Source organism: Ochotona curzoniae, unplaced genomic scaffold (assembly GCF_017591425.1).
Source record: "Ochotona curzoniae isolate NIBS_2020 unplaced genomic scaffold, NIBS_Ocur_1.0 contig_1274, whole genome shotgun sequence".
In the NCBI taxonomy this organism is placed as follows: domain Eukaryota; kingdom Metazoa; phylum Chordata; class Mammalia; order Lagomorpha; family Ochotonidae; genus Ochotona; species Ochotona curzoniae.
The window spans coordinates 6,427,234-6,449,004 of record NW_024465023.1 but is presented as its reverse complement, the minus strand read 5'-3'; the positions used below and the strand labels follow the sequence as shown (position 1 = coordinate 6,449,004).

General features: G+C 48.0%; 1 protein-coding gene across 12 annotated transcripts in view; it reads right to left on the bottom strand.

Annotated features, from left to right (window-relative positions):
* Positions 1 to 930: 930 nt before the first annotated feature.
* Positions 931 to 21,771, bottom strand: part of KDM5C (lysine demethylase 5C) — a 33,323-nt gene continuing 12,482 nt past the window's right edge. For 2 of the 12 annotated variants that reach the window (XM_040998411.1, XM_040998419.1), the window contains exons 11-26: positions 21,176 to 21,357; positions 20,914 to 21,076; positions 10,966 to 11,085; positions 10,665 to 10,859; positions 7,552 to 7,733; positions 7,337 to 7,461; positions 7,063 to 7,210; positions 6,347 to 6,452; positions 5,305 to 5,663; positions 4,569 to 4,707; positions 3,992 to 4,171; positions 3,689 to 3,826; positions 2,902 to 3,501; positions 2,550 to 2,628; positions 2,207 to 2,406; positions 931 to 2,101 (exon numbers count right to left, since the gene is read on the bottom strand). In XM_040998411.1, the coding sequence (XP_040854345.1) occupies positions 1,733 to 2,101; positions 2,207 to 2,406; positions 2,550 to 2,628; positions 2,902 to 3,501; positions 3,689 to 3,826; positions 3,992 to 4,171; positions 4,569 to 4,707; positions 5,305 to 5,663; positions 6,347 to 6,452; positions 7,063 to 7,210; positions 7,337 to 7,461; positions 7,552 to 7,733; positions 10,665 to 10,859; positions 10,966 to 11,085; positions 20,914 to 21,076; positions 21,176 to 21,357 (3,285 nt within the window). In that variant the 3' untranslated portion in view covers positions 931 to 1,732. Of the gene's footprint in view, positions 2,102 to 2,206; positions 2,407 to 2,549; positions 2,629 to 2,717; positions 2,721 to 2,901; positions 3,502 to 3,688; positions 3,827 to 3,991; positions 4,172 to 4,568; positions 4,708 to 5,304; positions 5,664 to 6,346; positions 6,453 to 7,051; positions 7,211 to 7,336; positions 7,462 to 7,551; positions 7,734 to 10,664; positions 10,860 to 10,965; positions 11,086 to 20,913; positions 21,077 to 21,175; positions 21,358 to 21,771 lie in introns of all 12 variants that reach the window. The other 10 variants (XM_040998375.1, XM_040998384.1, XM_040998395.1 and 7 more) reach the window with 7 other exon arrangements.

The window sequence follows — 21,771 nt, the reverse complement described above, 5'->3', positions numbered from 1 at the left end:
TGTCCTGTCCAGGGCAGCTGCAGACACAGAATATTGAGACAATGAAGGCTGGTTCTTAACCTCAAGAGGCTCTCAGGCCCTCTTGTTAACTGTGAAGCATACTGGGTAATACACCAGCACTCAAGTACCTACCAAAAGCACGTAGTTAACAGTCCCGGCTGCTAGCACTGGGGATCATCCAGCACCCTTATCTCAAACTGGGGGCCCAGGAGGGAGAAATCTTTCCAGTTGCTACAGAACTATTAATGGGTGTGAAAGCAAAATCACATACTGAATGATTAGGGTGTCCAGGACAGGCAGGTCAGAGTTCAAGAATGGTGGCAGCAATACCTAATGTCATTAAGTTTTGCAACAATGGCTGCACAACTCTGAACAGACTGAAAGCCATCTTAGTGTTCACGCGAGTGAGCTGTAATGGGAAGTTCATTTTGATTTAAAGCTGTTTGACATGACCTCCAGGTTTGTCAATGACCCATCTGGGCCTTCAATACACACTCAGCAGGATCAGAAAGGACCAGGGGATCAAAGCCAGGGCACGGCCCCAGAATGTGGCAGGAGAGCATTCTGGAAAGTAAGAGATTACTCACATCACCTCGACTTTAAGGGCCGCGAAGCATCAGGGATAGCTGGAAGTAGTACGTGATTGGAGCAGTACTGTCCAAATCACCGAATTAAACATGGAACAGCAGCATGTCACAGGACGTCAAGCACACCCCATGGAAGCCATGGGCAGGAATCCCCTCCCAGGAGGGCAAGGCTAGGAAGGCAGGCATCTGCTTGTGGGGGACTGCTGTGTAAAAGAGCTTTGGTGGGCAGTGCTGTGCCCACCTGCTGGGGCTGGGAGAATGGCGGCAGCAGGGGCTGGCGGAGTGCAGCTCCGGTGGCTGCTGGAGGTACGGTTCTCCAAGATAAATGCACTGCAGAAACACATTTCCAAAAAATGTTGCTAAGGGTTTTATTTCTAACAAGAGGAAAATAATAAAATAAAATTAAAATAGGCTTCAGTTGGAACCAAGTTTTTTTGTTTTGTTTTTGCTTTTGAACAAATTAATTACACACCAACAATCTTTTATTACAACATGAACCCAGGAGGAGGAAAGGAGACGGGAGGACAGGGAGGGCGGGCCGAGGTGGTCGTGAGGACAAGCACCAAAAGCTTTCTTCCAACCCCAGAGAGCCCTGGGCAGCTCCCGACACATTCTCTAAAATGAAAACCTGTGAGCACAGCTAAGTGAAGTTTCCTCCTCCTGGGTGAACAGTCAGGGAAGGGAGGAGCAAGGAGGAGGGAAGAAAAAGACGGGGGAGGCAGAAGAGGGCGAGAGGGCGAGAGGGAGGTTAGTGTAGCACGGCCTGGCCAGGGCCTGAACTGGGGCAAGAAGGAAGAACAGAGTTCCCCAGTTTGCATATGCACTGGCCTTGTCTCTGGAATGGTGCCGGCCCAGCCCCTGCTGCCTCCCTGCCCACCAGCTGTGTGTCTGCCTCAGGTGTCTGGGAATGCTGGTTAGAGGCTCCCAGGGAGGGGCCTCCAGGGGCCGGCCCCCAGGAGCTGAGGTCTGAACAATACCTTGGAGTCAGAGTATAAAAGTCAAGGGGCCCGAGGGCGGGTGGGGGCGGGGAGGCTAAGCCCACCTGCCCACCTCCCAAGAAGCAGGCTTGATGGTCAGAAAGAGGATCCTTGAGGCCCTGGGGTTGGGGGAGGTCTCTGGTGGGTCTCTGTTAGGCTCAGCCACTGTCACAACTGTGGCTGAGGTGGCTGCTGTGGACAGGGCACATGCAGCCTGGAAGTCAAAGTGGAGAAAGGGCCCTGAGGGCCCGAGGCGGCCCCTAGCGCCGCCGCTTCCAAGCCATTCTGGGTTTCCTGGGGGCTGGGGCTGCCAGCTGCGGGGAGAGGCGCAGGGGGGGCCTCACCCCCACTCTCCTCCTCCAGCTCCTCCTCCTCCTGGGCCTCCTCAGCCTCCGGCCCTGAGCTCCGGACCCTCTTTGGCTCTAGCTCCTCTCGGGTTGGGTCATCACCCTCCCCAACCCGATCCACCTTCCGCCGCCGCCGCCTCTCCAGGGCCCGGCCGCGTGCCCGGCTCCCATGGCGCTCTGCCTTCTCCAGCTGTCATCAGATAGGCAGAAAGAGGTGGAGGGCCCGGGGGTCAGACTGTGGCTCCCAGCCAGCCTGGCCCAATCTCTGGGTCCCCACCCTAAGCCTGATGCTCACCTCCAGAAGCGTGTGGATTCGCTCCAGGTCCGGAGGCTGCGCGGCCTGCAGGAGCTGCCAGATGCTGTGGTTCTCATCCAGCGTCACCTCCAGCAGGTCCCCCTCCATCATGAGCTCCTCCAGCGGGGCCCGGGTTGCCTCAGGCAGTTCCAACACAGGACCAGTCAACTGCGGCAACAGGGCGGACAGCAGCTCTAGATCTGGGGAGCGTGTGGGGACGGACCAGGTTAGAGGCTGCCTGTGGTCTTCTCTGCACCACATCAAAATGAAGGACCCCTGGTCACTGTGCTGATCCCCCATCCTGTCAGCAGCCTGCCCACAGCATATCTACAGACCTACCTACCTCTCTTACCTGAGCCCTCCTCGGGGGCTACCTTCTCCGGACTGGTCATACTGTCTCCATTCTCCAGCAAGCCCTGGACCTGCCAAGGATGGCAAGGATGAGCTACAGGATAATGAGGCTGAAGGACCTCTGCTCCTCCTCCCTACACCCCCAACTAGGGACCCCCACCTCCTAGAGGTGAAGGGCAGACACAGGCTGCCAGCAGCAGGCAGAGTTCAGGATCTGGCAGATGCAGAACGAAGCAAGGAGGTAGGGCCCAGGAAGCTGGCATTAGGAAACAGGCAGCACTGGAGCCCAGGCAGGGGGAGAGGGTAGCAGCCTGGGAGGTGAAGACAAGAGCTGAGCAGCTCACCTTGGGTATATCCTTGCTACCGCCTTCTTGGAGAGAATCTGAGGCAGGGGCTGGAGGGTAGGCAGGGGGCTCCTCAGGCCTGGGTTCAGCCTGCAGCCGTTGGCGGAGCTCAGCCAGTCGTGCCAACAGAGCAGTTACATCCTCGGAGGCCAGAGCCTGCCTGGCACGGCCTTGCCAGCTGATGGCCCTTTCCGTGAGGCACTGCAGGGCCTCGCCCTCAGGCAGCCGCACAGGCAGTCTCTGCAGGGCTACCAACAATGCCAGGATGGTCTCCAGGCGCGGGCGCCGTGAGCGCATGCACAGTGGACACAGGAATTTGGTGTCCCATTCCCACCAGGCCAGCAATGGGGATGAGGCAGGACTGGGCCGCGGGGAGCTGAGGAGGCGGGGCACTGAAACACACCGCCCATGGAACCAGTCCTGACACAGGTCACACTGCAGCGCTCCTACCCCGGTCGGCACCTGCCCACACACACAGATGGAAGTTGCAGAAGCGGCTGTGGTTGATGATGCCAGTGGACTGGGCTTGGCTGAGTTGGTGCGGCGCAGCTGCAGGATACCCTCTTTTTCCTTCTGCTCCCCTTCCTTGAAGGCCACGATCTGCCATGCCCAGGACAGGGGAAGGGGGGGTGGTTGGTCAGTCTACCTTCTTCCTCCTCTGACCCCTTAATACCCCATTCCCAAACCAGGACTGTGGCTCAGGAAGCAAGCAGTCTGCCCATAGACCCCCAGCTCAGACGCTCTCTGACTGCCAGGCTCTTGTCCCGTCTGCGTCTAAGCTCCTTACCACAGAGCCTGGGTCCCTGAGGTCCTGCGCAGACAGCCCCAGCAGCTCTGTGTCAGATTTGTACAACCCCAGCTCCTTCTCCATCCACCGGCTGCGCTTGGTGCTATCTGAGCCAGCGTCTGCACACGGGCAGAGCACCTGAGACAGACAGAGGGGGAGTGACCGGGCTTTCCCTACTTCCAACACCTTCTCCTCCTCTCCCCCTGATGCCCGCTCTTCCCCAGCCCACGTTCTCATAGGAGCTGTGTCTCAGGAGCCATGCCAGCTGCTGGAGAGGCTGCAGGTCAAGGGCTTGGGCCTCACCTCTAGCAGTGTGTAGCAAGAATTCTTCTTGAGAAAGGTCTTTGAGGCCTTTTCCCTCCAGGAGTGCGCTGTCAGTACCTGCAGCTCCAGCTGTCTCAGTTCCTCCAGTCCCACAGGCAGGTCCCGGCCCACAGCCACTAGGCCCTCCAAGTCATCCAAGCAGGGGTAGTGGTCACCATTCTGGAGGTAGGGGCGAGAGAAAGCCCAGTTCAACCTGGCAGCACCTACTCTGTGCCTGGCATTAAGTTGGTCAGACAAACTAGGCACTGTCTTAAGGCAGAAGGAACACATGTATCACCCAAACAAACATGCACCTGGCTCACCTGACTTGCTCATCCACTACGTATGTATCTACCGGATGCATCTAACCTGTGAGAGCACCAGGCTAGCACCTGCCCCGAGGCATCCAAAGCAGCAGCTTCTCTTGCTTCCCTCTTTGTACTCTACCCGCCATCTGCAGTTCTCCTCCTCACTGAGTACTGTGCCCTTTCTCTCCCCGGCCCACCCAACCCAGTGACGTGCCATCTCCTCCCAGGTAGATGGAAAGCCCAGGGCTGGAGGGTGGCAGGGTTCTCACTTGGATCTCATCCACATCAGCAATCCAGGCCCGGGCCTTGGCGAGAGCCTCCTTGAGAGCTTGAATGTTGGGCAGGTGAACAGGGATGTTTTCTGCTTCATGGATTATGGCCTCGAGCGTGGCTGGTGGATGCTTCTGCCTAAAAGCAGGGAAACGAGAGAGAGGGCTTGACGCAGTGTGATCTGGCTGACATGATGTCCAGCCCGACCCCTCACTGTATCTGTCTGGGCCCCTTGCACGCCTGTGACTCCTGAAGTTCCTTGGGCCTGCTGGCTTGTACTCTGCCTGCAGGAGACCAGCAGACCCTGTCTCCTATGTACGATATGAACACCCACAACCCTCTGCTACAGCTCTCACATCTTGCCCTGCCACCCGCCAGTCTGCCAGCCTGCTGGCAACACCTACACACAACCTGTGTGTGTGATCAGGGAGGAATGCCCTGTGTGCAGCATCCTTCTACCAACATCCATCCGTCTGCCTGTTCCTTGTGCTTCTGTGCACATATGTGCATGTGGCAGCCTGCAGGGCTGGTCCTCTATACACCTCTGCCTCTATGTACACATGGAGTTCAAAGCAAAAACAAGGACAAGACAGAGAACAGGAGGAGGTGGACGACAGTATCACACCAACAGGGGACTGTGGAGACACAAGGCCGCCCGTGGTAGTCATCCTCAGCTTCTCCACTTTATGAGCGTTAAATGATGAGAGTGTGGCAGAGAGGGGAGACTTGACCTACCTGGCCTCGAGGCAGAGGTGGGCCTTCTCCTCCCAGCGTTCAGCAATGGTTAGCAGCTCCTGCAGCTCGGCCCGGGCCTTATCCACAGCAGGGCTAGGGGCAACACTGGCACCCGCGACCAACAGTCCCCGCATGACAGCCAGGGTGCCTCTTCGGGCTGAGGGGGCCAGCGTGCGTTTCACCTCATCCAGCCATCGCGCCTGTTCCACCTGCCGCTGGAGCTGCTGGGCCTCGGGTACCTCCACCCCCAGCTGCCGCCCCCTCTCCAACAGGGACTGCAGTAGCCCTGGACTGGAGGGTAGTGAGGCTAGGGCCTCACGAGCCTCGGCCTGGTAGGCCTCCACCTGTTCCAGAATACCCTACCAGAATACAGGATGAAGAACAAACTCCTCAGCTGGGCCCACTTCGAGGTCCCACCACCAGATACCCTCGTCCCACCTACCTTCTTACCCTCCAACCTTCTGGGAAAAGGAAGCCTGACAGGAGCCAGGCTCTCCTTCTCCAATCCCCGAGCTAGTGGGCCCTAACCCTTACTGCTCATTAGCATACTCTGGGGAACTGGTTACAGTGCGCATTCCTGGACCCAATCCCTAGAGATTCTCAATATGGGCTGCAGAGGACTCTGCTCTTGGAGAGACCCTTTGGCTCTAAGAAGTATTAGGCTATGCTGCACTTGATGCTCACACAGTCTTAGGCACTCACACTGTCTACTGCCCTTTCCATCTTGTTTCTCCTATCTTCATGAACTCAGCTCAACTTTCCACACTCAACTGGCAAACACTCTTATTACCTTACCGCCTCTTCCTCCAGGAGTCCTTTCCCTGACAATGCATCCTGTCCTCACACCCTTGCTACGTGCCCCTCAAATCCTGTTTCTAAGGGGTAGTCACTAAACCCTGGCTTCAAATCTCCTGCTAGTTTCTCAAACGTGCATCATTGTCTTGCCCAAATATTTTCATCTTTTTAAGGGCACCAAGAGCGGCATGCTGCTCAGGTCCCCCACCCAATTCGCCACCAACACTCCAAGCCCATCCCTCCTCACCTTGACATCACCAATCTGGTGCATGGCACAAGGCAGGTTGTTCATCTGGTCCAGAAATGCGAGGAGCTCGGCCAGGGTCATCTGGAGACCATCTGCTCTGTGGGGGCTTTGGAGTTTCAGAGGTGGTATTTCAGATCCAAACCCAGTTTCTTCCCCTATCTCTATGCCAAAAAGACCCCAAACTTTTTCTTACTATACCTGTCTACCTTGACCTTGCATACCTCAGTGTTCCCTCAGTTTCCTAGGTTTACAGGGACAGTTTTAAAATCCAAGTGCATTCATATGATGAAGGAAAACAATTAGAAGGAAATCCATGGGGCAGGGGATGGGCTTAGAAACTGATGGCACAGAAGCTGAACTTCTCAACCTATCCTCTACCATGAACTCTAAACCTATGATCAGGTTTACATCTGTGTCCCGTTCTTGCCCTTAAACATCCCACACTACTCCCCTGCCCACAAAATGCCTTACTCTCTTTAATTTCCTGTGCGGACTGATACTTGCTGGCTTTCTAAATTCCCTTTCCTCTCTGTCCTAAGCTGCCTGGCCTCCCGTTCTCCCCACTGCCCTCCAGGCCATCCCACATGCCAGTTCTGGGCAGCTTTCTGCTAATGCTGCCTGCTCCATGGTAGAAGAGTACACCCCCAGTCGCTCTTGCCCAGGAGGTAGGGCCCTAAGCTCCCTAGCTGAGCCCCAGTCCCTCACGGCTATCATACCCAGCTTCCTGGCCGCTGACCAGCCCCAGAGCCCGGGAAACGCATGCCTCCGCCTCACTCAGGCAGTTTTTCAGTCGCTGTAGCAGCTCACTGTTGGGAAACCTCCGCTCACGGGCCTCAGACTCCAGTGCCCTCAGTTCTTCAAGGCCTAGAGGGAGAACAAGAGCAGCAAGGAGTAGGCAGCATTGAGTAAAGGCAGAGGAAGGGGCTTGAGGGGACAGAAGAAAGGGAATAGAACTTGCCTGTGGAGTCCCTCCGTCCCCCCATCACTCACTGCGCTTCCGCCCATCCTCCACCTCCAGGGCCACTCGCACTTTGTTGGCCCAGGTGTCAAAGGACTCGGCCCGAACCTTCAGCTTATGCAGCATGGCAGGGAGTTCATCCAAGGTGTACCGGTACCTGGAGGAAGAGACCAAGGCCAGAGCATGTCTGGCCTAGCTCTGTACCCTTCTCCTTGCCCCACATCCTTTAGATACACCCCATGCTCACCGCAGGTATTGCCGGCTACTGGAGCATTTGCAGAGGTCATTGATGTGGGAAAGGCAGACAAGGCCATCTGGACAGTCATAGCAGGCCAGGGCAGATAGGAAGCACGTGGTCTTGCACTTGATACACTGGCGCTCATCATCAGGGAGCAGCTCAAACGCCTCTCGCTCAGCCTCGGTGATGCCCTGAGGGCATATTGACCCCAACAAATTATAGAAAGGATGGAGTTTGAAACCACCATCTCAGCCACCAACAAGAGCTACTTCAGTCTCAAATCTACACTGAGGGCCATGGGATTTCAAAGGCCAAATCCAACAGAAGACACCTGCCCTTTGTAAGGTCCCAACTCTCAACGCCAGGGAGGGAGCGGGGCGTGATGGGAGAGGGAAATATGAACCAGGGCAAGATCAGTGTGGGCTGAAGCGGAGAGAATTTCATAGAGCAACAACAATCAGCTAAGAATCAGATCAGTGAAAAGGCCTTTCTTGTGAGAGAAGGTGAGGAAAGTGGTGAACCAAATTCCCACAGAGGTGGCAATGTGTGGGAGAGGCCAAGAGAGAGGCCTGGTGTAGGGCATGAACCTGGCTTCCCGGCACTCAGAGCCCACTGTGCTCTAGGCACCATGTTGGCTGCCAAGCAGGCAGGAGACACTGTGTGCAGACGCTTGTGTCCAGGGTTAAAGATACATTTTCCCCCAACAACGCAGCTTCCAAACCTAAGCCAACGACTTCATCTGTCGCTCAGATGAAGAGAAAGCAAAATCCAATCCAAAAATGGAGAGAAAGCCGGTGATGCTGGAGTAACTGGAGGACAGTACAATGGGCAATTTTAGGGATTTCACAGGGAAATATTAGCTCTTTGGAGGTTCTTTTTACATATCAACTTTTAATGTCTCTACTTCTCCAAAAGCTGTAAGCCCAATATACTTATAAAGCCCACTCAACTTTAGTAAGACGAAACATAATATCTTCCTCACTGGGCTGTTACAAGGATGAACAAAGCAACTAAGGAATTTATCATCAGAATTAAGCACTAAACACATATTTTACTGTGATTAGCTCTAATTTTCAAGTAAGAACAACACAGGCCTACATCCTTTTGCTGAGGAGGAGACCAAGTCTTTGGGACAATCTAACTTGCCAAAGGGAGGACTTGACTGCAGGTAATTTTCAATACAAAGCTAGAAAATATTCTAAGGTTGCAGCCCTAGGCCCTGTGGTTTTGTTGTTTGTTTTTTAAAATCATGAAATCCTGAAAAGTGAATGCAAACCACAAGGTCCTCTCCAGCAGGCAAGTGCTCCAGCATACAATCTCTGAGAGGACTCTAAGACTAGAGCGTCCACACCCTTCCCCAGCTAAGGGGCAAGCATAAGCAATATATGTGAATGTCAGGGTGAGAAACACTATTCTCCCCACCTTGGTTTGGTTCCTTCCCATTGCCTGGCCATAGGGCCATCATTTAATAGCAGCATGGAACAGAGAAAATGATGGCAAGTCCAGGACTTACCACCTAACACAACACTGGAGAGGCCCCAGACTTCCAGCGCTACTGCAGCTGGAAGTTCCCCAACTGCTCATGCTCACAGACGAGGTCTGAGTGAGTTTGAAAATAACAAAGCAGTACCCCAAACAGGCCACAAGGGACTGCTCAGGGCCAGCACTGCTTTCTAACCTCACAGAGGACTCTAAGTAACTACTGAATGGACTCTACAGCTCTGTAGTAGTTTCCACGCAGCCACACACAGAACTGATGCAAGCTTATGAGAACTTGATTAAAGGACTATTTTTCTAATTAGCAAGATTACTGCTGTAGTTTGAGTTACTGAATCATTTGAATGTAATAAAATGGCATAAAAAATTCCATATTTCAATCACTCTTCATGCATGAATATTAGCAACAGCAGTTGCTATGGTATAAAGCAGTAATAGATGCTTTATTCAAGCTTTATGATGATCTTAAAAGTTAGATTATGTCATTTTACGGAGTGAGAAATTAAGAGTATGAGAGATTAAGTAACTTGTAAAGTTGTTTATCCCTCAAACCATGACCAGAGCAGTTTCATAGGCACATCTGTGTTGTTGGAGTATTTGAATGATGAATAGCTGCTCTATCAGCATCTGCTTGGGGTCAGTTATTGAACATTACCTTTAATCCACTCACCTATCCAAAAAAAGTATTATCACCAAATTTAAAAAAAAATTTATTTTTCCTGGAAAAGCAGATTTACAGAGAGAAGGCGATACAGAAACAGAAGTCTTCTATCTGCTGGTTCACTCCCCAAGTGGCCATAACGGCCAGAGTTAAGCTGATCTGAAGCCAGGCGCCAGAGCTAGGAAACTTTTCTGGATCTCTCATGTGGGTGCAGGGTCCCAAGGCTTTGGGCCGTCCTCGACTGCTTTCCTAGGCCACAAGCAGGGAGCTGGATGGGAACTGGAGTAGCCAGGATTTGAACTGATGCCCGTATGGGATCCTGGCATGTGCAAGGCAAGGACTTAGCCCTAGGCTATTGCACCGGATCCATTATCTTCAATTTTAAGATGACTAAAAAAATTTGACTTATCCATGACTAAAATTTGACTTATCCATGTTGTTTGTAAAAAGTAAAACCAAAAAATGGAATATGGTTTTTAATCTAAATGGGTCTAGTTCTTTTCACTCCATTCTAAGAGTAGCGGCTGGGACTGTTGTCGCAACACATCAGGTTAAGGCACTGCTTGAGAGCCCGGTGTTCTGTCATAGAGTGCTCTGCCTCCAATTCAGCTTTCCGTGCACGTGTCTGGGAAGATAGTGGATCACAGCCCAAATGCTGGAGCTCCTGCCATCCACGTGGGAGGTCCCAGCAGAATTTCTGGCTCTTAGAACTGGCCTGGTCCACAACTGGCTGCTGGGGCTATTTGGGGAGTGAACTAACAGATGGAAGATTCTCAGATTCTCTCTCTTTCTTCTTCTTTGATGCTCTGCCTTTGAAATAAATCAATCTTTTTTTTTTTTTTTTAAAAAAAAGGACACATGCAAAAACAATAGCAGCTCCAAGTTCTCCCTGGTCCCACGTCTGCCTCACATTCACCAACAGCATCCTGGTGTGCCCGACTTGGGGCACTGGCCCTGTACTCACCTTCTCCAGCAGGGCTTTCCGCAGCCGCCGCTCCTCCTGCACCATGATGAACATTTCCTTGTGCACAGCCGCCGCCAGGTTCAGGTCTAGCTTCTCAGGGCAGGCAGCCATCTTGCAGATGAGCTCCTCATGGGAGAAGACACAGTATCGTCGGAGGCGGCGGTAATGCTCAATGCACTGACGCCCAGCCGGCAGCTACGGACACGTTCAAAGCCGAGTTACAGCCAAGACTGGAGGCAATGTGCCTCAGCTTCCCCACAATCCTATTTCGTCCTGCCAGCCCACCTCACTCCAGACTCACCCAGTCAGCAGTGCAAAAGTTGACAGCCTCAGCAAAGTTGTAGCCTTGGTTGAAGCCACTGTGGTAAGCACGGGGAAAGGTGATGACGAATTCTCCGGCACATTGGTTTGTGCGGACAACCTGAGGATGAAAACAGCCCAACCAAGGCCGCTGAACTCGAGGTTATCTTAGTTTACAGAAATCTGATCTAAGTACAAGGTCCTTAAGGAGACAAATGAAAGTCTTGAGGAATACCACCTAACAAGAGAACCAACCCCAGAACCTGCAGCTCCAACAAGGACCTCCACTGTCATGGTCCTGATCCATGTGGACAGATGACAGAAATCTCAGTCAAAAGTAAGAGCTGCACTTATCAAGATATCTTAACTTTCCTAGTCATTTTAAGAAAGATTTAGCAATTTATTCATTTGAAAGGCAAAGTGACAAGGAAAGATAAAGAGATTCTTTATCTACTGGATTACACCCACATGGCTGCAATGGCCAGGGAGGGACCAGAATGAGCTAGGAGCCTGGAATTCCACCCTGGTCTCCCACAGAGGTGTCAGCGGCCCAAATAGTTGGGTCATCTTCCAGAGACTTTCAAGCATCTTAGCAAAGAACAGGATCCGAAAGAGAGTAGCCAAGACTCCAACTGGTGCTCTGGTATAGGATGCTGATGTCTCAAGCAGTCGCTTAACCTGCAGGCCTCTAAGAATGTAACAGTTTAACCTGCAGGCCTCTAAGAATGTAACGGTTTAATCTGTAGACCTCTAAGAATGTAACGGTTTAATCTGTAGACCTCTAAGAATGTAACGGTTTAATCTGTAGACCTCTAAGAATGTAACAGTTTAATCTGCAGGTCTCTAAGAGTGTTACAGAAAGAATTAGATCCATCTGGACTGAAGAGGCGCCTGGCCTCGGATCAGCTCAGTTGTGGCCACTGAGGACACTTGGGGAGTGGAGCCAGCAGATGGAAGATCTTTCTGTCTCTTCCTCTCTAAATCTACCTTTCCAGTACAAAACAAATCAATAATCTTAAACATGCTTGCAACTCTCAATTTTCTACTTTCTATGCAATACTAGTAATTTAATCCCTAACTTTCTGAAAACTATTAAAATATCCTGTCCTATTTTCACTGTTCTACAATGATTTCTTATGTAGAATTCTACCTTGTTCTAATCTGGACCTCCTCCAACTATTGCTTTTTTGGGACAAATATCCTATTTCTTGAATCCCATGTCTACCTCTTTCTTGGTATGCTTCTTCAATGTGCTTGAGTATCTAACAGATTGCCGAGATACATGGGAAGAGCCTTTTTCCCCCTGAAAAATGTCTATTCTTACAAACTTGTCCGACTGCTGGTTCATTCTCTAACTGTCTGCACCAGCTAGGCCTATGCCAGGCCTATGCCAGGAGCCGTGAAACCAGACATGTCACACAGGTGGAAGGGACCCAACAACTTGAGCCATCATTTGCTGCTTCCTAGGGTACACATCAGTAGGAAGCTGGAACTGGAAGTGGAAACAGAACTCAAATCCAGGCAACTCTGATATAGGATGTTGGTATTCCAAGGTGCATCTTAACTGTTGTGCCAATATCCATTGCCTGGCCATTCTGATTTTTTTTTTTTTTCAAAAAAGTTTTTCATGTACTCAAAAAACAGAGGGAGAAAGAATGTAAATCTTCCATCCATTGATTTACTTTCCAAATGGCACCAATGGCTGGAGCTGAGCTTCCCTAAGGCCAGGTGCTTCTGTAGGTTCAGGGGCCCAAGCAATTGGGCCATCTTCCATTGTTTTCCCAGACACATTATCAGGGATCTGGACTGGAGATGGAGTAGCCGGGATTCATTTATAACCAGCACTCATATGAGATGCCAGTGTTGCAGGTGGCAGTTTAATCCACTTCACCACAACACCATCCCCACTATTCTTGTCTAATGCTTTCAATTAAGCCTTTATCCCTGGGACAGATTTTGTCCCACAGTAAGGCCTGGAATGCCACATCCAACATGCCTGGTTCAAATTTCAGCTATTCTGTACTTCCAATCCAGCCTCCTAATGAGACCAAAGAAGCAGAAGTTGATGGCCCAAGAATTGGAGTTCTTGCTACCTGTGTAGTGCCCAGATGGAGTTCCTGGTTCCTGGTTCTGGCCTGGCCCAGCCCCAGCTGTTGTGCTATTTAGAGTTAATCAGTGGCTGGAAGGTCTCTCTCACCATCACTCTTTCAAGCTAAATCTTTTTTTTAAAGGTTTATTTATTTTCATTACAAAGTCAGATACACAGAGAGGAGAGACAGAGAGGATGATCTTCCTTCTGATGATTCACTCCCCAAGTGAGCTGCAATGGATGGTGCTGTGCCAATCCGGAGCCAGGAGCCAGGAACTTCCTCCAGGTCTCCCACATGGATGCAGGGTCCCAAGGCTTTGGGCCGTCCTCGATTGCTTTCCCAGGCCACAAGCAGGAAGCTGGATGGGAAGTGGAGCTGCCGGGATTAGAACCGGCACCCATATGGGATCCCGGTGCGTTCAAGGCAAGGACTTTTTTGCCACAGCGCAGGGCCCTCAAGCTAAATCTTAAACACTGCTCCTCCCGCTCCTTGTCCCACAAGAAGCTTATAGGAATCTACTTATATCCCAGTGTTTAACATGAAAATTCACAAGATTTATCTTGCTGTAGATCTATTTTCATTTATGTACTACACAGTGGCCCTTTGATTCTGGAAACTTAATTCTTTAGGGAATCTTCCTGAATTTCATTCTCTGTTTACATTCAGTTGCTTTTCAGTTTCTGTTATAGGAATATTGAATCTGACAAATTATTTTATTTCTTTTCCGTCTTTAGAATTACTTAACTTTCAAGATTTTTTGCTTTCAGTTTTTCACGTTGCTGAAGTTGAGCACATTCTCAGTATGCTCTTTTATTTAGTAATTAGTGTAAGACAAATAGAGAGCTCCCATTTGCTGGTATCCACTAAATGTCTGCAACAGGCAAAGCTGGCTGGGAGCTGGAACTCAACCCAAGTGTTTCAAGTGGGTAGCAGGAACTCCGATTACTGTAGAGCCATCACCTGTGTCCCAGGGTCTATATTTCCAGGAAGCTAGAATCAGATGCCAGAGCTGGTCAGGAAACCCAGGTCCTGTGACATGGGACACAGTAGGCTAAATGCCAAGCCTTTCCCCTCCAGTTTGCTCTTCACGGTCTTTGTAACTAGAATCCTGCTCTTCCATTTTTGAAGTACAAAAGTTGCCCTTTATTTGTGGAAAATATGTTACAAGACTCCTGGCAAACGCCTGAAATTGCCAACAGTATAAAATTCTATACACACAATGATTTTTTTCCTATATACACATAATACTACCTTTTCATTTCTTAACTAAACCACTTATCACACTGCACATATTAATTTTTGCATTTTAAGATGAGGCAATAAAACCAGCACACATTTTTTTTAATTCTTCACAATTTCACGGATAGATTGGTTGACATCATAGATCTTAGCAACCTCAGCATACTTTTTTTCCTTTCCCTACTAGAGATCCTTCTTCTTTTTTTTTAAACTTAAATTGCATTAAGCTTTTATCTGACATCTCCGAAATGCCAGCCTCACTACTCTTACACTCTGGGACCAGTACTAACCAAGACAACAGTCACTTGAACACAAGAACCATAGCACCATGCAGTCAGTCTGATAACTGAAAGGGTTACTAAGTGTCCAATGGGTAGGTGGCACAAATAGCATAGATAGCCTGGACAAAGGGATGATTCACATCCCATGAGGATAAAGTAGGATGGCACAGATTTCATCACAGTACTCATTAACAGTGCACAATTCAAAAAGTTATAGACTGCATATTTGTGGAATTTTCCACCTAATATTTCTTAACTGGTTGATCAAAGATAACTAAAACCCTAGAAAGTGGAATTACAGATGAGATGAGCTTATCTCTGAAGACAGCAATGTTTCCTTTTTTCAAGTTTATTTCCCCCGACTGGCTTTTGTTTCTCAGGGTTGCTTTTTGTTTGAGTCTATGTTATTTCCCACTTCCTTGGTTGTTATTCTGGAACTGCCTGCTTACATGTAAGAGCAAGAGACAAAAAGCTGAATGGAAGCTCTGAGTACACCACAGGTGAAGTTTGTCAACTCTGAGTTCACTGGTAAGTGATCAGGTTAAATCATTTATTATGGGGAATTCCAGGTCTTTCCTTTCAGATCACATTCCTACAGAAAACAGAACTTCTAAGTTTCTTCCAGTGGGGAAAAAGGCCAAGCTGTCAGTGTTCTAATAGTTATGTGGCAAAAATGGCTTGGGTCCTCAGCAGCTAGTATATATACAATGACAAAAACCATACTATTTCACTCTAACTCCAACCTTGTCAAGGGTATCTAGGAGAGCTCAACTTAAAGCACTCCTCTGTTTTAACATCTTCAGAAATAAAATCTTTACTGTTTTACTAGAGTGTGTATACACTTGCGGCTGCTCAGCTTGGGAAAGGCTCTCACAGCTTCTTATATAGACATGCATCAATCCTTATTTTCACCCCATTCATTTATATCCCCCAAAGGCTTGTGACCAATGACTACAAACAAGTGGGGGATTCCGAGGCTGAAATCAGATGACCTCAGTACTGGCTGAAGAGGCAGGGTTTTGGGAGCCAGTGTTGTGGTGCAGCAGGCCCTGAAACTGGCACCTTCTGAGTGCCAGTTCACTTCCTAGCTGCTTCTTTTCCAACCCAATTCCCTGCTAATGGCCTGGGAAAGCAGCAGAAGATGGCCCAAGTACTTACACCCTTGCCACCCAGTCAAGAGACCTAGATGAAGCTCCAGGTGCCTGGTTCTGGCCTGCCCCAGCCCTGGCCATGTTGCCTCTTGGGGAAGGCAACACTAGAAGGAAGGTCTCTGTGTCTCAAGTAAATGAGTAAATAAGCTATTAAAAATTCACTTTTTCCATTAATCTGTTTTACAGCCCCAACAATTTTGTCATCGTTTCTTCCCATTTTTTTCCATGTCTGTGATTTTTCACCTTAAAAAAGAATTTATATATAGTCCTTTTGTGGGGCTTGCACAAGGCTCACCTGGCTAATCCTCTGCCTGCAAGTACCAGCATTCTAAATAGGTTCCTGTTTGTGTTCTGGCTGCTCCACTTGCCATCCAGCTCCCTATTTATATGGCTTGGGAAAGCAGTCGAGGATGGCCCAAAGCCTTGGGACTCTGGACCTATATGGGAGAGCCAGAAAAGACTCCTGGCTTCAGCTCAACTCAGCTCTGGCCATTGTGGCCATTTGCGGAGTGAATCAACTGAGGGAAGATCTTTCTCTCTGTAAAATCTGCCTTTCCAATTAAAAAAAAACTGAAAAAAAAAAAAACAAAACCAAAAAAGTCCCTTCATGTCATTTTAGTGAGATTTCAGAAAGGAACAGGAGCAGCCGTGCATATAATTAATTAATCCCTTTTACCAAAAAGTTTCACAGTTAAAGATGAACGCTTAATGCTAGAGAAGACACAGCCAAATAGCTACAGTGCTGGGTACTCTCTGAAAAGTAAATTTGTTACCACATATCAAGAATCTAAAATGGATATTATTCTCTTCCAACCAACAATTCGTTGGTTAGGATTCTGGATTTACAAGAGGAGAATTAACATTGTAACAACATTGAATCTTCCTATTTGTAAGCATGTCTACATGAACTTGGGTTATGTATCAGTTTTCATCTCCAGTATGTTTTCTTCTCAGACCTATCGCTACTTAGAAGCAACATCAGCTTTTCTTGCCTGCATTTTCTACTGATTTCTATTGCAAATCACTAAAATTACCTTCTAAAAAATGCAAAGCTGGTAAGATCGTGCCTCTGCTGAGAGCCCCTTTCTGGAATTCCCAAGAATACACAATAAAGTCACGGCTCCAGCAGGCACACTCACTCTTCCAAGGATCACTACTTGTATAAACCTTTTCCATACACTTGCTTCTTATATTGTTATAGTGTCCAGTCTGTTGTTCATTTGCAGTGCCTGTAATACTTCATTATTTTGTTTATGTTTCTCTGTCTTCCATTCAACTGTGCACACACTCACATATACAGGCAAACACTGGTTTATCTTCCTTCAAGGTGTTGAGCAGTGGCCTTGCACCAAGCGGAGCTCCAGCAATATTTGCTGAATCATCTAGTCTCAGCCTTAACTTTATAGCTATGAAAATCAAATCCCAAAGCAGCCTCATATAACATAGCTGGGAGTAGAACCCAATGATGAGATTGTTTCAACCTATACTCTCATTTTGGAAAAGCTCTCCTCACATTCTACAAATGTTAAACATAACAATTATTATGAACAGATAGAAAGTAAAAACAACCCAAATATTCATCAACCACTGAACTGAGTATTAGGCCACAGAAGCAATGAGGTTTTGACACATGCCGCAACATAGATGAACCTTAAAAAATAGGAGAAATGAGAGAAGTCAGACACAAAAGATGTATTATTCTAGAAAAGGAAAGTGTAGAGAGGTAGGTAGAACACAACTTTGTGACTGCTGGGGACAAAGGCTGGAATAAATAGTGGCTGTAATGGGCCCAAAGGGGTACTTCTGAGATGATGAAAATGTTCTAACACCGCACTGTGGCGCAGGCAACACAGCTGTGTCCATTCATTGAGTTGTGCACTTAAAACACATGAAGTTTATGCTACACAAATGATAGTGTAATAACACTATCTTTTCATCAGTGCTGTACAAGAGAAATAATGTAGACACATAAGTACTTTTAAATTCTTTGTAGCCATATTTAAAAAGTTAAACAAAAACCCAGATAACAATAATCTTATTATATCTTAATGTAATTAATGTAGTAACTGGTATAAAAATATTACTGAGATACTTTACATCCTTTTTTATACTAAGTTTGGAAATGCCATATGGTTTTATTTATACTTCCAGCACATTTCAGTTGGAACTAGGCACAGTTCAAGTGCTCAACAGTCACACATGGCTAGTGGTTATGGAATTGAACAGTGTAGTCCTAGACATGTAAACTTACCAAAGCTTACTGTACAATCCATATACTAATAACTGCTTCGTCCAAATATACATAAAAATGACATATGCAAACATACAATATTTTAAGGTGAAATGACTACAGGATAGGGATGATCACTCCACTTTGTTCTTCTGGAAAGGTGACATGTTTCATTTTTAATGAAAATAATACTTACACTACCTATCTATAAAAAGAAACGGCCTTTTCCCACCAAAGGGGAAGGCAGGAGGAGTGCAGGCTAAAGATAGCACTGGAGGGAGCTCCAGCTGGCTCAACTGCAGCTTGCCAGTATGAGAACATGAAAAGCACAGATGCCTTCCTTGAGAGGGAGCTTGCCAAGTCCAAAGGGCCTGAAGATGCTGGGAACTATAAAGGGCAGGGCAGACAGAGGGCAGGGTGGCAAGGTAGCAGTTGGCCAGTGAAGCTGGTGAGTCATAAGCAGGAAAAAATGCTGTGGAAGTGGAAGCAAAGAACACATATTTTAAAAATCTGTGTTGTTTTTCAAAAACAGGTAAAGATTGAATAGCTCCATGACCTTCTACCTCTGTAGGTGCTTTACAAAGTTGGTAGGAAATGAAATTGAAAGACAACTTTATTTGGGTGCCAAACATTTAAAATCCATGCTTATAAGGGGTTTTTAAAAATTTATGAAAAATCCTGGGCCTGGCGCAGTGGCGCAAGTGGTTAAGGTCCTCGCCTTACACGCCCGGGATCCCATATGGGCGCCAGTTCTAATCCCGGCGGCCCCGCTTCCCTTCCAGCTCCCTGCTTGTGGCCTGGGAAAGCAGTCGAGGACGGCCCAAAGCTTTGGGACCCTGCACCCGCGTGGGAGACCTGGAGGAGGCTCCTGGCTTCGGATCGGCATAGTATCGGTCGTTGCGCTCACTTGGGGAGTGAATCATCGGACGGAAAATCTTCCTCTCTGTCTCTCCTCCTCTCTGTATATCTGCCTTTCCAATAAAAAAACAATAAGAATAAATCTTTTAAAAAAATTTTAAAGCTTTGTACTGAAGCTTTGTACTGAATTCTGGTCTCCTAACATCAGCCTGTCCCAGCTTTAGCAAATGTAAGCATTTGGAGGGTGAAACAGTACATGGGAGATTATCTAATTAATTTAAAAAGAGATAATGTGAATTCTTTTTTATAAACTTTCTGAAGCCTCTTTGTGTACCTTAGCTGCTCAAATCCTTTTGTCTTCTATTATTACAGTTTTCCTTGGCATGAGACAAGGACTGGTGCAGCAATACTGATCAAGAAGTGAGAGAGGAAAGAACAGAACTGATGTGAACCTGGGAGGGTCCTCGATCATGGGGTGAGGCAGAAAGGGAAAAAGTTAGCTCCTCTGAGTGGAGGAAGACTGAGATGTTGTGGGATGCCTCCTCCTGTCTAATTCTCTAGATTTCTCAATCCTTGATTGAGTATCACAGAGATGTATAATGAAAAAAAATATATGACTCACAGATGGGCCTGGCGTGGTAGCCTAGCGGCTGGAGTTCTTGTCTTGTATGTGCCAGGATCCCATATGGCCACTGATTCTAGTCCTGGAGGCCCCACTTCCCATCCAGTTCCCTGCTTGTGGCCTGGGAAAGCAGTAGAGGACAGCCTGGGGCTTTGGGACCCTGCACCCACGTGGGAGATCTGGAAGAGGCTCCAGGCTCCTGGTTTCGGATTGGCTCAGCTCTGGCTGAGTGAATCAACAGAGAGAAGATCTTCCTGTCTTTCTTCCTCTCTGTAATATCTGACTTTCCAATAAAAATAAAAAGTAAAGCTTAAAAAAATGACTCAGAGCACATATAGTACATCAAAACAAGATAAAGGCAAATGAGTCCAGTGAGAACCACCGACCTAGGCCAAAGTCCTACTGTAGAGATGTCCAGGGATCCTGCATAGAGACAATCAATACTAGTATGCAACATGAAAGGGAACAGGGAGGAAAAACAGCACAGAATAAGACTCAGAGAGCAGAGATGGAGGAATGTACCGCTTCCTGCGCCAACGGGATCATAGATCAGGCTTATTCCCTACAACCGTAGCTCCTGCTGTTTCAGAGCAGCACTGAGAGGCAGCTGATGCTAACTAATGCTAAAAACCCCCAGGAATATAAAGTTCCTTGGAGGTAAGCTAAGCTGTACATGCAGCATAATGTGGGTTACAGTGGGAGAGGAATATACAGGAGGACAGGCCAGGACCAATCTGTTATTACTCCAAAGGGCAATGGTGTGCAAAATACAGCAGAGACTGATAATTTTCCTAATATACATTTCCTAGTTTCCCTTGTAGCTATGTGGTCATGTGACCAAGTTCTCACTAACGAGAGATCAATGGAAACGATGTGTGTTCTTAAAAGGAGACATGGGGCCTGTGGTGTAGTGAGCTAGGCTTCCACTTTGCTGCCAGCACCCTTTACGGGTGCCAGATTGTGTCCCAGTTGCTCCATTTCCTGTCTAGCTACTTGCATATAGCCTGAGAAAGCGGTGGAGGATGGCTCAAGTTCTTGGGATCCTGCACCTACAAGGGAGACCCAAAGGAGGTTCCTGGCTCCTGGCTTCAGACTGGCTCAGCTCTGACCATTGTGGCCATTTGAGGAGTGAACCAGCAGATGATAGATCTCTCTGTCTCGCCTTCTCTCTTTGTAACTCTGCCTTACAAATAAAAAATAGATAAAAAAGAAAAGTAAGGACCTGATTAGCCGTGCCCCTTCCCCACTGCCCTCTTCCACTGCTGGAACACAGACATGATAATAAGACATTCCTAAACTGTTGACTTCAAATACATGGCCAGCGGCCTCATTATTGCTTTATGTATATAACTGCTGTTATTTTAAGTCTCAGAGTAGTCAAGCCCATAACTCAATTAAAGTAACACAATAAGAAAAAGATAAGGGTAAATTTCAGAAGACAACCATCATCCCCTCATCCCTGCTTCCTGGGCACTCACCGGCACACCATGGGACATGAGGGTATTGGGATTCATGAGTGTGACAAGTTGGTGCAGGAGGTCAGGCTGGCTATCAAAGAGTTCAGGGGTCAATTTCTTCATCACTTCTTCCAAGTGTTCTGCAGCAAGTGAGGGTACTCCATACCAGGTCTTCGGCTCACCCCTGCGCAAGTACAAAGGGGACAAATAAGATAAGTCACATCCAAGGTCACAGAGGTAGTCCACCAAGACTGCCTTTCTGGCTTCCCAGGACCTCACTCACCAGTGGAGGTAGTTAATGGAATAACTCCAGTGATCCTCAATATGCCAGCAAAAGGCTGAAAAGACCATGCCCACATAGAGCCAGGGCACCTTCATCCCAGAGATATCTGCATTGATGTGACACAGTACAGACTGTTCCAATACGGGCATCACATTCAGGTTCCAACCACTGGTAGCATACTCCTGTCAGGTTAGATATTTGTGGAAAGGTGATGAGGGTCATGCTAAGGACCAGAAAAGTTATCTGCTTTAGCCTACAGAATCTTAATTTGGAGGCCACAAAACTTTCTGAAAAACCTAAAATACTATATGCCTCCCCACGCCTACCTAAACGCATACATACAAAATTACAACTGAATTCACTTCACTTTCAGGGCCATTCACAAAATTCATACAAATTAAGAACTTTTGTTCTGGACCAAAACACACACACACACTCCTCCCTTGAAGCAGACCTGGGTACTTAATTTTTCCTATCTACTAAATCCCAGTCCCCAAACACTTAGGAGTGAGCGAAGTATCCTATTGAGTTAATTCATATGCTTTCTCATTGTTTTTTTTTTGTTGTTGTTGTTGTTTTGTTTTTTTTTAAACAGA